Genomic DNA, 15190 nt, shown 5'->3' with positions numbered 1-15190 from the left:
ATATACATACAGCTTACGTGATACAGTACTGAGTGGGCGTGCACCTGGGGGGGGGGAACAACGAGGGTATCATGTACATACATACAGCTTACGTGATACAGTACTGAGTGGGCGTGCACCTGGGGGGGGGACAACGAGGGTATCATGTACATACATACAGCTTACGTGATACAGTACTGAGTGGGCGTGCACCTGGGGGGGGGAACAACGAGGGTATCATGTACATACATACAGCTTACGTGATACAGTACTGAGTGGGCGTGCACCTGGGGGGGGGACAACGAGGGTATCATGTACATACATACAGCTTACGTGATACAGTACTGAGTGGGCGTGCACCTGGGGGGGGGACAACGAGGGTATCATGTACATACATACAGCTTACGTGATACAGTACTGAGTGGGCGTGCACCTGGGGGGGGAACAACGAGGGTATCATGTATATACATACAGCTTACGTGATACAGTACAGAGTGGGCGTGCACCTGGGGGGGGACAACGAGGGTATCATGTATATACATACAGCTTACGTGATACAGTACTGAGTGGGCGTGCACCTGGGGGGGGAACAACGAGGGTATCATGTACATACATACAGCTTACGTGATACAGTACTGAGTGGGCGTGCACCTGGGGGGGGGGAACAACGAGGGTATCATGTATATACATACAGCTTACGTGATACAGTACTGAGTGGGCGTGCACCTGGGGGGGGACAACGAGGGTATCATGTATATACATACAGCTTACGTGATACAGTACAGAGTGGGCGTGCACCTGGGGGGGGACAACGAGGGTATCATGTATATACATACAGCTTACGTGATACAGTACAGAGTGGGCGTGCACCTGGGGGGGGAACAACGAGGGTATCATGTATATACATACAGCTTACGTGATACAGTACTGAGTGGGCGTGCACCTGGGGGGGGAACAACGAGGGTATCATGTACATACATACAGCTTACGTGATACAGTACTGAGTGGGCGTGCACCTGGGGGGGGAACAACGAGGGTATCATGTACATACATACAGCTTACGTGATACAGTACTGAGTGGGCGTGCACCTGGGGGGGGGAACAACGAGGGTATCATGTACATACATACAGCTTACGTGATACAGTACTGAGTGGGCGTGCACCTGGGGGGGGGAACAACGAGGGTATCATGTACATACATACAGCTTACGTGATACAGTACTGAGTGGGCGTGCACCTGGGGGGGGAACAACGAGGGTATCATGTACATACATACAGCTTACGTGATACAGTACTGAGTGGGCGTGCACCTGGGGGGGGAACAACGAGGGTATCATGTATATACATACAGCTTACGTGATACAGTACAGAGTGGGCGTGCACCTGGGGGGGGAACAACGAGGGTATCATGTACATACATACAGCTTACGTGATACAGTACTGAGTGGGCGTGCACCTGGGGGGGGAACAACGAGGGTATCATGTACATACATACAGCTTACGTGATACAGTACTGAGTGGGCGTGCACCTGGGGGGGGAACAACGAGGGTATCATGTACATACATACAGCTTACGTGATACAGTACTGAGTGGGCGTGCACCTGGGGGGGGGAACAACGAGGGTATCATGTATATACATACAGCTTACGTGATACAGTACTGAGTGGGCGTGCACCTGGGGGGGGGAACAACGAGGGTATCATGTACATACATACAGCTTACGTGATACAGTACTGAGCGGACATGAAGCGACACACACTGCAGACCCCAACGTCTCTCACACAGCACGAATAACAAGGAAAGGCTTTCAGCAGAGACGAGTGACCTCGGCCATAAAGACAGAACTCATCACAGTTTCACAGCTCTAGTTATGAGCCGTCAGACTCAGTGTGGGTGGTGATGCTTTGAGCTCTGTTACCTTTGGCAATAAAGTTATTCAAATTGAATGGAACCTGACGATAACACCTCCCACCCAATCTCTCACGCACGCACACCTTCTCCCGATCATACCCCTGTACCATGTCATTACAAAGCAATTACACTACAACTCATCCACTTAACTGGCTATTATTGATGCCCATTTGAACTATGACATTCTAACACAAAATAGAACGAGAGAGTGTTTGTGCATGTGTTTCTGTGTCCATATCGCCGTGTGTATGTGTGTGCGAGTATCTGTGTCTGGCTGTGTGTGTGTGTGTGTGTGTGTGTGTGTGTGCACGGGGAATGTCCTGAGCTGCCAGCAGACTAATGGGTCAGGGCTGAGTAAACATGGTGAGCAGCAGCAGCCAATCAGACCACTGGAACCCGCCAGCCTTCTCTGTGTGTGACAGACACGGCTGTCTGCATGCTGCCCTCTAGTGTCCGTCTGGACAAATCACACACACACACACTAAAGCCATCAAGTGAAGTAGTGTTTCTATGAGGTGGAGGCTAAGAGAGCAAGAGAGAGAAACTAACAGAGAAAGTAAGTCATATGGACAGACGGACAGACAGAGACACAGTGAGAGAGTCAGTGAGAGCAATAGACAAGAGCGAGACGGACAGACAGAGACACAGTGAGAGAGTCAGTGAGAGCAATAGACAAGAGCGAGACGGACAGACAGAGACACAGAGAGAGAGTCAGTGAGAGCAATAGACAAGAGCGAGACGGACAGACAGAGACACAGTGAGAGAGTCAGTGAGAGCAATAGACAAGAGCGAGACGGACAGACAGAGACACAGTGAGAGTCAGTGAGAGCAATAGACAAGAGCGAGACGGACAGACAGACGGACAGACAGAGACACAGTGAGAGAGTCAGTGAGAGCAATAGACAAGAGCGAGACGGACAGACAGACGGACAGACAGACGGACAGACAGAGAGTCAGTGAGAGCAATAGACAAGAGCGAGACAGACAGACAGACGGACAGACAGAGACACAGTGAGAGAGTCAGTGAGAGCAATAGACAAAAGCGAGACGGACAGACAGACGGACAGACAGAGACACAGTGAGAGAGTCAGTGAGAGCAATAGACAAAAGCGAGACGGACAGACAGACGGACAGACAGAGACACAGTGAGAGAGTCAGTGAGAGCAATAGACAAAAGCGAGACGGACAGACAGACAGACAGACACACACTCCCTCTAACCTTGTTCTTGCTGTGCGTCAGGTTGATCCGGAGAACGCCCATCCCGTGGAGGACAAACTTCATAGAGGTCAGAAGATTGTCCAGCACCGCCGGCTGTACGGGGTCAACAGGGCAGGGGTCAAAATAAAAAACAGTTACCATGGCCACGGTGTTCACACCACACAGGGAAAGTCCATATAGAATGCATCTGAAAACCCTGTGTATTACACTACTTTAGTCAAATTAGTGCACTATGGGTAACGGTGCCATTTCAGACAACTGTAGCCTCTATAACCAAAAAGATCAGACATGAATTACATGGCAACAGTGACAACACCAGACAGACAGCCTTTATATAACCTCTTCAAATAAAAAAGAGTGTTCATTCAAATTAGACTCCAGGCTAAAGAGGAGATATCAGACCTGTTAAGAGGAGATAATCAGACCTGTGTGAAGACTCCAGGCTAAAGAGGAGATATCAGACCTGTGTGAAGACTCCAGGTTAAAGAGGAGATATCAGACCTGTGTGAAGACTCCAGGCTAAAGAGGAGATATCAGACCTGTTAAGAGGAGATATCAGACCTGTGTGAAGACTCCAGGCTAAAGAGGAGATATCAGACCTGTTAAGAGGAGATATCAGACCTGTGTGAAGACTCCAGGCTAAAGAGGAGATATCAGACCTGTGTGAAGACTCCAGGCTAAAGAGGAGATATCAGACCTGTGTGAAGACTCCAGGCTAAAGAGGAGATATCAGACCTGTTAAGAGGAGATATCAGACCTGTGTGAAGACTCCAGGCTAAAGAGGAGATATCAGACCTGTGTGAAGACTCCAGGCTAAAGAGGAGATATCAGACCTGTGTGAAGACTCCAGGCTAAAGAGGAGATATCAGACCTGTTAAGAGGGGATATCAGACCTGTGAAGACTCCAGGCTAAAGAGGAGATATCAGACCTGTTAAGAGGAGATATCAGACCTGTGTGAAGACTCCAGGCTAAAGAGGAGATATCAGACCTGTTAAGAGGAGATATCAGACCTGTGTGAAGACTCCAGGCTAAAGAGGAGATATCAGACCTGTTAAGAGGAGATATCAGACCTGTGAAGACTCCAGGCTAAAGAGGAGATATCAGACCTGTGAAGAGGAGATATCTGACCTGTGAAGAGGAGATATCAGAACTGTGAAGAGGAGATATCAGACCTGTGTGAAGACTCCAGGCTAAAGAGGAGATATCAGACCTGTGAAGAGGAGATATCAGACCTGTTAAGAGGAGATATCAGACCTGTTAAGAGGAGATATCAGACCTGTTAAGAGGAGATATCAGACCTGTGTGAAGACTCCAGGCTAAAGAGGAGATATCAGACCTGTGTGAAGACTCCAGGCTAAAGAGGAGATATCAGACCTGTGAAGAGGAGATATCAGACCTGTTAAGAGGAGATATCAGACCTGTTAAGAGGAGATATCAGACCTGTTAAGAGGAGATATCAGACCTGTGTGAAGACTGATGTCTGAAGATGACCAACACGAAACCAAAAACTCAACTAGATCCAAGGTTGGGTTCAATTCCATTTAACATTCCAGTCAATTCAGGAAGTACACTGACATTCTAATTCCAATTCTCCTCAATTCTTTTTAATGAGGAATATTTGGAATTTGGTTTACTTTCTGAATGAACTGGAATTGAAATGGAATTGACCCCAACCCTGACTAACTAAACACAAAACTCAATACCAACTGAACTCAAAACTCAACTGTTTGAATCTCTGAGTGACTCAATGGGATTAGAGGGGATCTATGATAGTCTCTAACCCCCCTCCCTCTCTCCCTTCTTTTTCCCCCCCTCTCCCTCCCTCTCTTTCTCCCCTGCCAGAAAGAGATAAGCATTACATTCCATCCCGATTTTATCAGTCTAGACTTCCTTTCTTCCTCTCTGTCAGAACGACTGTCTATCTTTTCTGAAGTGTATTAGAGGTGTTTCTCAGTGGGGCGTACCTACAGTGTGATAAGAGATAATGTAACCAACGATGAGAGTGGTGACACATAACTTCAGTATCAGTAAAGTGTTAAGCCGGGCCGGGCTGAGGACAGTCAGCTGTCAGGGAGTAATGATTCTTTATTAACACATTCTCCAATATTCATCTTTGCTGACACCTGTATATTGATTTGTGTCAGAAAAATAAGCAGCTCAGAGAGAGAGACTCTCATCCCTTCTCTCCTACCCATCTCACTCTCTTCTTCGCACACTTGAGGGTGTAAGGGAAGACAGAAAGAAAATAAGGGAGGGAGGGATAAAATATGCTTTTCTAAAGTATGAGAAGAGGCTCCAAATCAGACTTTAAATCTCCTCCGTACCTTTCCCTGGTCCTAACAAGCAGCATGTGGCTAGGCTTAGTGACCTCTAACCCCAGTCTGCTGCTGTCCCACTGGCACCATGCTCTAAGTTCTCACCTCAAAGAAAGGCATCTGTACCTATACATTACTCACTGTCTGTGTTGGTCAAGACCTCCCCCCTGTACCCTCACTGTCTGTGTTGGTCAAGACCTCCCCCCCCCTGTACCCTCACTGTCTGTGTTGGTCAAGACCCCCCCCCCCCCCCTGTACCCTCACTGTCTGTGTTGGTCAAGACCTCCCCCCTGTACCCTCACTGTCTGTGTTGGTCAAGACCTCCCCCCTGTACCCTCACTGTCTGTGTTGGTCAAAACCTCCCCCCTGTACCCTCACTGTCTGTGTTGGTCAAGACCTCCCCCCTGTACCCTCACTGTCTGTGTTGGTCAAGACCTCCCCCCTGTACCCTCACTGTGTGTTGGTCAAAACCTCCCCCCTGTACCCTCACTGTCTGTGTTGGCAAGACCTCCCCCCTGTACCCTCACTGTCTGTGTTGGTCAAGACCTCCCCCCTGTACCCTCACTGTCTGTGTTGGTCAAGACCTCCCCCCTGTACCCTCAATGTCTGTGTTGGTCAAGACCTCCCCCCTGTACCCTCACTGTCTGTGTTGGTCAAGACCTCCCCCCTGTACCCTCACTATCTGTGTTGGTCAAGACCTCCCCCCTGTACCCTCACTGTCTGTGTTGGTCAAGACCTCCCCCCTGTACCCTCATTGTCTGTGTTGGTCAAGACCTCCCCCCTGTACCCTCACTATCTGTGTTGGTCAAGACCTCCCCCCTGTACCCTCACTGTCTGTGTTGGTCAAGACCTACCCCCCTGTACCCTCACTGTCTGTGTTGGTCAAGACCTCCCCCCTGTACCCTCAATGTCTGTGTTGGTCAAGACCTCCCCCCTGTACCCTCACTGTCTGTGTTGGTCAAGACCTACCCCCCTGTACCCTCACTGTCTGTGTTGGTCAAGACCTCCCCCCTGTACCCTCACTGTCTGTGTTGGTCAAGACCTACCCCCCTGTACCCTCACTGTGTTGGTCAAGACCTCCCCCCTGTACCCTCAATGTCTGTGTTGGTCAAGACCTCCCCCCTGTACCCTCATTGTCTGTGTTGGTCAAGACCTACCCCCCTGTACCCTCACTGTCTGTGTTGGTCAAGACCTCCCCCCTGTACCCTCACTGTCTGTGTTGGTCAAGACCTCCCCCCTGTACCCTCAATGTCTGTGTTGGTCAAGACCCCCCCCCCCTTCAAAAGTGTCACAGTGTGCAGGCCAAAAAAGGTCCCTTTACACAGTGATGAGATCTGTCCTGATGAGATCTGTCCTGATGAGATCTGTCCTGATGAGATCTGTCCTGATGAGATCTGTCCTGATGAGATCTGTGGTGTTGTATTCAGATTATAAATACCCACCCCCCACCTGATGGTCAGATCCTTCCTCTACCCTCCCGTCTCCCCGTTCAAAACAAACACATTCCTGGCCTTGTTTCCCGGCCGCTTTATTTGAAGTGTGTGAAGTCAGATCAGACGTACCAGAGCTTCCCAGAACAGTTGGGGAAAAGCTTTTTTTTAATACATCTCCCCCTCCATCCCACTTTCTCTCTCTCCCCCTCCCCATTTTTCTCCCTCTCTCCTCCTGTTTCTCTACCTCCTTTTCCCCGCTGAACCCTCCTCTTCAAAGATAAATTCTCCATTGACTAAAAACTTAGCCTCCTCTGTTAGTAGACTAATGGACACAGACTCTCTCTCTCCCCCTCCCCCCAGGTGTTTGTAAAGCAATCTGATCTCAATATCTGAGGGCTACGTCCCCCCTTTGTATAGTCTGTGTGTGTGTAGGAAGGGGGATACAATTACAGATACCCACATTCACCTCTGCAGCTATTGTCTGCTATGCTGTCAGCATAGCTAATGCTCCAGTCACTACTCAACCCGAGGCGAGATACGGGAACACATACACCACACACACAGAGAGGGAAGAGGGGCAAAAGGAGGTAGAGAAACAGAAGGAGAGAGGGAAGAGGGCAAAAGGAGGTAGAGAAACAGAAGGAGAGAGGGAAGAGGGCAAAAGGAGGTAGAGAAACAGAAGGAGAGAGGGAAGAGGGGAAAAGGAGGTAGAGAAACAGAAGCAGAGAGGGAAGAGGGGAAAAGGAGGTAGAGAAACAGAAGCAGAGAGGGAAGAGGGCGAAAAGGAGGTAGAGAAACAGAAGGAGAGAGGGAAGAGGGGGAAAAGGAGGTAGAGAAACAGAAGGAGAGAGGGAAGAGTGGAACAGGAGGTAGAGAAACAGAAGGAGAGAGGGAAGCGGGGGGAAAGGAGGTAGAGAAACAGAAGGAGAGAGGGAAGCGGGGGAAAAGGAGGTAGAGAAACAGAAGGAGAGAGGGAAGAGGGGAAAAGGAGGTAGAGAAACAGAAGCAGAGAGGGAAGAGGGCGAAAAGGAGGTAGAGAAACAGAAGGAGAGAGGGAAGAGGGGGAAAAGGAGGTAGAGAAACAGAAGGAGAGAGGGAAGAGTGGAACAGGAGGTAGAGAAACAGAAGGAGAGGGGGAAGCGGGGGGAAAGGAGGTAGAGAAACAGAAGGAGAGAGGGAAGCGGGGGAAAAGGAGGTAGAGAAACAGAAGGAGAGAGGGAAGAGGGGAAAAGGAGGTAGAGAAACAGGAGAGGGGGAAGAGGGGGAAAAGGAGGTAGAGAAACAGAAGGAGATAGGGAAAAGGGGGAAAAGGAGGTAGAGAAACAGAAGGAGAGAGGGAAGAGGGGAAAAGGAGGTAGAGAAACAGGAGAGGGGGAAGAGGGGGAAAAGGAGGTAGAGAAACAGAAGGAGAGAGGGAAGAGGGGAAAAGGAGGTAGAGAAACAGAAGCAGAGAGGGAAGAGGGCGAAAAGGAGGTAGAGAAACAGAAGGAGAGAGGGAAGAGGGGGAAAAGGAGGTAGAGAAACAGAAGGAGAGAGGGAAGAGTGGAACAGGAGGTAGAGAAACAGAAGGAGAGAGGGAAGCGGGGGGAAAGGAGGTAGAGAAACAGAAGGAGAGAGGGAAGCGGGGGAAAAGGAGGTAGAGAAACAGAAGGAGAGAGGGAAGCGGGGGACAAGGAGGTAGAGAAACAGAAGGAGAGAGGGAAGAGGGGAAAAAGAGGTAGAGAAACAGGAGAGGGGGAAGAGGGGGAAAAGGAGGTAGAGAAACAGAAGGAGAGAGGGAAGAGGGGGAAAAGGAGGTAGAGAAACAGAAGGAGAGAGGGAAGAGGGGCAAAAGGAGGTAGAGAAACAGAAGGAGAGAGGGAAGAGGGGGAAAAGGAGGTAGAGAAACAGAAGGAGAGAGGGAAGAGGGGCAAAAGGAGGTAGAGAAACAGAAGGAGAGAGGGAAGAGGGGAAAAGGAGGTAGAGAAACAGAAGGAGAGAGGGAAGCAGGGGAAAAGGAGGTAGAGAAACAGAAGGAGAGAGGGAAGCAGGGGAAAAGGAGGTAGAGAAACAGAAGGAGAGAGGGAAGAGGGGAAAAGGAGGTAGAGAACAGAAGGAGAGAGGGAAGCGGGGGGAAAGGAGGTAGAGAAACAGAAGCAGAGAGGGAAGAGGGCGAAAAGGAGGTAGAGAAACAGAAGGAGAGAGGGAAGAGGGGGAAAAGGAGGTAGAGAAACAGAAGGAGAGAGGGAAGAGGGGGAAAAGGAGGTAGAGAAACAGAAGCAGAGAGGGAAGAGGGCGAAAAGGAGGTAGAGAAACAGGAGAGGGGGAAGAGGGGGAAAAGGAGGTAGAGAAACAGAAGGAGAGAGGGAAAAGGAGGTAGAGAAACAGAAGGAGAGAGGGAAGAGGGGCAAAAGGAGGTAGAGAAACAGAAGGAGAGAGGGAAGAGGGGGAAAAGGAGGTAGAGAAACAGAAGGAGAGAGGGAAGAGGGCAAAAGGAGGTAGAAAAACAGGAGAGGGAAGAGGGGGAAAAGGAGGTAGAGAAACAGAAGGAGAGAGGGAAGAGGGGGAAAGGAGGTAGAGAAACAGAAGGAGAGAGGGAAGAGGGGAAAAGGAGGTAGAGAAACAGAAGGAGAGAGGGAAGAGGGGCAAAAGGAGGTAGAGAAACAGAAGGAGAGAGGGAAGAGGGCAAAATGAGGTAGAGAAACAGAAGGAGAGAGGGAAGCGGGGGAAAAGGAGGTAGAGAAACAGAAGGAGAGAGGGAAGAGGGGGAAAAGGAGGTAGAGAAACAGAAGGAGAGAGGGAAGAGGGGGACAAGGAGGTAGAGAAACAGAAGGAGAGAGGGAAGAGGGGGACAAGGAGGTAGAGAAACAGAAGGATAGAGGGAAGAGGGGGAAAAGGAGGTAGAGAAACAGAAGGAGAGAGGGAAGAGGGGCAAAAGGAGGTAGAGAAACAGAAGGAGAGAGGGAAGAGGGGAAAAGGAGGTAGAGAAACAGAAGGAGAGAGGGAAGAGGGGGAAAAGGAGGTAGAGAACAGAAGGAGAGAGGGAAGAGGGGAAAAGGAGGTAGAGAAACAGAAGGAGAGAGGGAAGAGGGGAAAAGGAGGTAGAGAAACAGAAGGAGAGAGGGAAGAGGGGAAAAGGAGGTAGAGAAACAGAAGGAGAGAGGGAAGAGGGGGAAAAGGAGGTAGAGAAACAGAAGGAGAGAGGGAAGAGGGGGACAAGGAGGTAGAGAAACAGAAGGAGAGAGGGAAGAGGGGGACAAGGAGGTAGAGAAACAGAAGGAGAGAGGGAAGAGGGGCAAAAGGAGGTAGAGAAACAGAAGGAGAGAGGGAAGCAGGGGAAAAGGAGGTAGAGAAACAGAAGGAGAGAGGGAAGAGGGGGAAAAGGAGGTAGAGAAACAGAAGGAGAGAGGGAAGAGGGGGAAAAGGAGGTAGAGAAACAGAAGGAGAGAGGGAAGAGGGGCAAAAGGAGGTAGAGAAACAGAAGGAGAGAGGGAAGAGGGGCAAAAGGAGGTAGAGAAACAGAAGGAGAGAGGGAAGAGGGGCAAAAGGAGGTAGAGAAACAGAAGGAGAGAGGGAAGAGGGGAAAGTGAGAGAACAATGAAGACTGAAGGAGGGAAAAAAAGCAACACATCAGAAAAGACTGAGGGCCTCAGTTTGCATCCCAAATGGCACCCTACTCCCTAAATAGTGCACTATTTCTGACCAGGGCCCATAGTGCACTATAGAGGGAATAGGGAGCCATTGGGACGCAGCCTCAGTCTTCACCACTCCTACAGCAGCCTCAGGTCTAGACAGGTTTTAAGGACTAATCCCAAGGTAGTGTGTGTGTGTGTGTGTGTGTGTGTGTGTGTGTGTGTGTGTGTGTGTGTGTGTGTGAGAGATTTTCCACCAAACCCCTCATTCAACCACACCTTACTTAGCAGGTCAATAGGATGCATGTATGGCAGTTGTGTGTACATTGTTGATTGGGGCGGTATGCGCACGTCCATGAGAGAAAACGTACCCGGGGCGTTATCAGACAGGATCATGTACAACTAAAAGTGAATCGGTACACAGGTATAATAATGGTCCCAAAGGACGACGTCTGGACCACAAACTGGATGTTGTTCAGCTGTACATTCCTATTGTATGGATGAGCGGGTTCAAAGTGCCAGGAAAACAACCCTCCTACCCTGTGATCACGAAGGACACAGACATACAACACCACCTACTAACCTGCCAAGGGACTTGGAGGGACACAGACATACAACACCACCTACTAACCTGCCGAGGGACTTGGAGGGACACAGACATACAACACCACCTACTAACCTGCCGAGGGACTTGGAGGGACACAGACATACAACACCACCTACTAACCTGCCGAGGGACACAGACATACAACACCACCTACTAACCTGCCGAGGGACTTGGAGGGACACAGACATACAACACCACCTACTAACCTGCCAAGGGACTTGGAGGGACACAGACATACAACACCACCTACTAACCTGCCGAGGGACTTGGAGGGACACAGACATACAACACCACCTACTAACCTGCCGAGGGACACAGACATACAACACCACCTACTAACCTGCCAAGGGACTTGGAGGGACACAGACATACAACACCACCTACTAACCTGCCAAGGGACTTGGAGGGACACAGACATACACAACCACCTACTAACCTGCCAAGGGACTTGGAGGGACACAGACATACACAACCACCTACTAACCTGCCAAGGGACTTGGAGGGACACAGACATACAACACCACCTACTAACCTGCCAAGGGACTTGGAGGGACACAGACATACAACACCACCTACTAACCTGCCAAGGGACTTGGAGGGACACAGACATACACAACCACCTACTAACCTGCCGAGGGACTTGGAGGGACACAGACATACACAACCACCTACTAACCTGCCGAGGGACTTGGAGGGACACAGACATACAACACCACCTACTAACCTGCCAAGGGATTTGGAGGGACACAGACATACAACACCACCTACTAACCTGCCAAGGGACTTGGAGGGACACAGACATACAACACCACCTACTAACCTGCCGAGGGACTTGGAGGGACACAGACATACAACACCACCTACTAACCTGCCAAGGGACTTGGAGGGACACAGACATACACAACCACCTACTAACCTGCCGAGGGACTTGGAGGGACACAGACATACAACACCACCTACTAACCTGCCAAGGGACTTGGAGGGACACAGACATACAACACCACCTACTAACCTGCCAAGGGACTTGGAGGGACACAGACATACAACACCACCTACTAACCTGCCAAGGGACTTGGAGGGACACAGACATACACAACCACCTACTAACCTGCCAAGGGACTTGGAGGGACACAGACATACACAACCACCTACTAACCTGCCGAGGGACATGGAGGGACACAGACATACAACACCACCTACTAACCTGCCGAGGGACTTGGAGGGACACAGACATACACAACCACCTACTAACCTGCCGAGGGACACAGACATACACAACCACCTACTAACCTGCCGAGGGACATGGAGGGACACAGACATACACCACCACCTACTAACCTGCCGAGGGACACAGACATACAACACCACCTACTAACCTGCCAAGGGACTTGGAGGGACACAGACATACAACACCACCTACTAACCTGCCAAGGGACTTGGAGGGACACAGACATACAACACCACCTACTAACCTGCCGAGGGACTTGGAGGGACACAGACATACAACACCACCTACTAACCTGCCGAGGGACATGGAGGGACACAGACATACAACACCACCTACTAACCTGCCAAGGGACTTGGAGGGACACAGACATACAACACCACCTACTAACCTGCCAAGGGACATGGAGGGACACAGACATACAACACCACCTACTAACCTGCCGAGGGACTTGGAGGGACACAGACATACAACACCACCTACTAACCTGCCGAGGGACACAGACATACACAACCACCTACTAACCTGCCAAGGGACTTGGAGGGACACAGACATACACAACCACCTACTAACCTGCCAAGGGACTTGGAGGGACACAGACATACAACACCACCTACTAACCTGCCAAGGGACATGGAGGGACACAGACATACAACACCACCTACTAACCTGCCGAGGGACTTGGAGGGACACAGACATACACAACCACCTACTAACCTGCCGAGGGACACAGACATACACAACCACCTACTAACCTGCCGAGGGACTTGGAGGGACACAGACATACAACACCACCTACTAACCTGCCAAGGGACTTGGAGGGACACAGACATACAACACCACCTACTAACCTGCCGAGGGACTTGGAGGGACACAGACATACACAACCACACCTACTAACCTGCCGAGGGACACAGACATACAACACCACCTACTAACCTGCCAAGGGACTTGGAGGGACACAGACATACAACACCACCTACTAACCTGCCAAGGGACTTGGAGGGACACAGACATACAACACCACCTACTAACCTGCCAAGGGACTTGGAGGGACACAGACATACAACACCACCTACTAACCTGCCAAGGGACTTGGAGGGACACAGACATACAACACCACCTACTAACCTGCCGAGGGATTTGGAGGGACACAGACATACAACACCACCTACTAACCTGCCAAGGGACTTGGAGGGACACAGACATACAACACCACCTACTAACCTGCCAAGGGACTTGGAGGGACACATTGCAGAGGTGTCATAACGGTTGTCCAACTTCCTTTCTTCTTAGGGCTGGGGGTATGTTTGTATTGTTGTGGAAGCTAGAGGTTACTATGTACTGCCTGGAAGTGAGGTATCAACATTCTCTTCTTGATATAGTCAACTATTGTTCTATCCAACATGCACCTTTCTATCTTTCTCAAACACAACAGAAGAACAAAATGTTTCACGCTCTTAGTGTTTCTGGACAATGTTACAAAAACAATATGTGGAATGTAGCTGAACTGGCTGAGATCTAACGTTCAATCATTAACTACTGCAGTGTTGTGGTAAAGCTGAGAGCTTTTCTGCTCAACGGAATTCTCTACACTGTTCTACAATTGGACACAGTTCAAGAATCTTCAGTGTTCTAGAATCGTCAACACTGTTATAGAATTTTCAACACTGTTCTAGAATCCTCAGACAATAAAATTACATCCCCAGAGTTCTGAGTGGCCCCCTCCTTGTTGACATAGCTGGTGGAATGAGAGAAAAATCTCTCTGCTGAATTAAACCACTCCACAGCCCCAGGCCTAGGATCTGAGGCAAATAAAGGAGGGATGAGACAGAGGAAGGGCCTTCTTTATGTCTCTCCATCTCAAATCAAATAACATTTTATTGGTTGCGTACACATATTTTGCAGATGTTAATGCAGGTGCAGCAAAAAGCTTATTTTTCTAGCTCCAACAGTGCAGTAATACCTAACAATACACAACTACACACACTAATCCCAAAATTTTTTATCAAGGAATTAAGAAATTTCAGAACGAGCAATGTCAGAGTCCGGAATATAAAAATACACCGAGTGTACAAAACATTAGGAACACCTTCCTAATATTGAGTTGCACCACCTTTTGCCCTCAGAACAGCCTCAATTCATCAGGTATGGACTCTATTAGGTGTTGAAAGTGTTCCACAGGGATGCCGGCCCATGTTGACTCCAATGCTTCCCACAGTTGTGTCAAATTGGCTGGATGTCCTTTGAGTGGTGGACCATTCTTGATACACATGGGAAACTGTTGAGCATGAAAAACCCAGCAGCATTGCAATTCTTGACATACTCAAACCGGTGCGCCTGGCACCTACTACCATACCCTGTTCAAAGGCACTTAAATATGTTGTCTTGCCCATTCACCCTCTGAATGACACAAATACACAATCCATGTCTCAATTGTCTCAAGGCTTAAAAATCATTTTTTAACCTGTCTCCTCCCCTTCATCTACACTGATTGAAGTGGATTTAACAGGTGACACTAATAAGGGATCATAGCTTTCATCTGGATTCACCTGGTCAGTCTATGTCATGGAAAGAGCAAGTGTTCCTAATGTTTTGTACACTCAGTGTATATGTATATGATAGAAAAGGTGTGTACAGCAGTAGTTATATATGGATGAGCCTTGACTAGAGTACAGTATATACAGGATGTAAACATTATTAAAGTGACCAGTGTTCAATGACTATGTACATAGGTCGGCAGTCTCTAAGGTACAGGGTAGAGTAACCGGGTGGTAGCCGGATAGTAACAGTGACTAAGTTCAGGGCAGGGTACTGGGCGGAGGTCGGTTAGTGGTGACTATTTAACAGTCTGATGGCCTGGAGATAGAAGCTGTTTATCAGTCTCT

General features: G+C 49.4%; 2 protein-coding genes across 33 annotated transcripts in view; both read right to left on the bottom strand.

The window, feature by feature from the left end:
* Window positions 1–15190, bottom strand: part of LOC120019033 (guanine nucleotide-binding protein G(o) subunit alpha-like) — a 43530-nt gene that overhangs the window by 18832 nt on the left and 9508 nt on the right. Inside the window, exon 3 of one of the 2 annotated variants that reach the window (XM_038962247.1) lies at window positions 3111–3203. The exons of the other annotated variant lie outside the window; for it this stretch is intronic. Coding sequence (XP_038818175.1) covers window positions 3111–3203 — 93 coding nt within the window. The remainder of the gene's footprint in view (window positions 1–3110; window positions 3204–15190) is intronic. 2 annotated transcript variants of the gene reach the window in all.
* Window positions 10389–13985, bottom strand: LOC120018610 (von Willebrand factor D and EGF domain-containing protein-like). Of its 31 annotated transcripts, none has more exons than XM_038961892.1 (7): window positions 13204–13985; window positions 13058–13153; window positions 12828–13019; window positions 12416–12789; window positions 11850–12137; window positions 11236–11331; window positions 10389–11197 (listed from the first exon to the last, which is right to left on the bottom strand). In XM_038961892.1, exons 2-7 carry the CDS (start codon window positions 13133–13135, stop codon window positions 11017–11019), a joined length of 1209 nt encoding a protein of 402 aa, XP_038817820.1. In that variant the 5' UTR covers window positions 13136–13153; window positions 13204–13985; the 3' UTR covers window positions 10389–11016. The 31 variants fall into 31 exon arrangements, 26 of the variants coding, with proteins under 26 accessions (XP_038817820.1, XP_038817827.1, XP_038817777.1 ...); XM_038961899.1 differs by lacking the exon at window positions 11850–12137 and adding an exon at window positions 12186–12329 and having other exon boundaries at window positions 11236–11379; window positions 12646–12789; XM_038961849.1 differs by having other exon boundaries at window positions 10389–11149; window positions 11198–11331; window positions 13058–13181; window positions 13222–13985.

Source organism: Salvelinus namaycush, chromosome 2, assembly GCF_016432855.1.
Source record: "Salvelinus namaycush isolate Seneca chromosome 2, SaNama_1.0, whole genome shotgun sequence".
Classification (NCBI taxonomy): domain Eukaryota; kingdom Metazoa; phylum Chordata; class Actinopteri; order Salmoniformes; family Salmonidae; genus Salvelinus; species Salvelinus namaycush.
The sequence above is the reverse complement of the archived record's forward strand: the minus strand, read 5'-3'. Positions and strand labels throughout refer to the sequence as shown.

Excerpts from the sequence above, each read along its gene's own strand:
- LOC120018610 (XM_038961817.1), bottom strand. The coding sequence starts at position 13,511 with ATGTCTGTGTCCCTCCAAGTCCCTTGGCAGGTTAGTAGGTGGTGTTGT. Across the intron at positions 12,138-12,415 it reads ATGTCTGTGTCCCTCGGCAG|GTTAGTAGGTGGTGTTGTAT; the intron begins GTTAGTAGGTGG and ends GTCCCTTGGCAG. Across the intron at positions 11,332-11,849 it reads CCCTCCAAGTCCCTTGGCAG|GTTAGTAGGTGGTGTTGTAT; the intron begins GTTAGTAGGTGG and ends GTCCCTCGGCAG.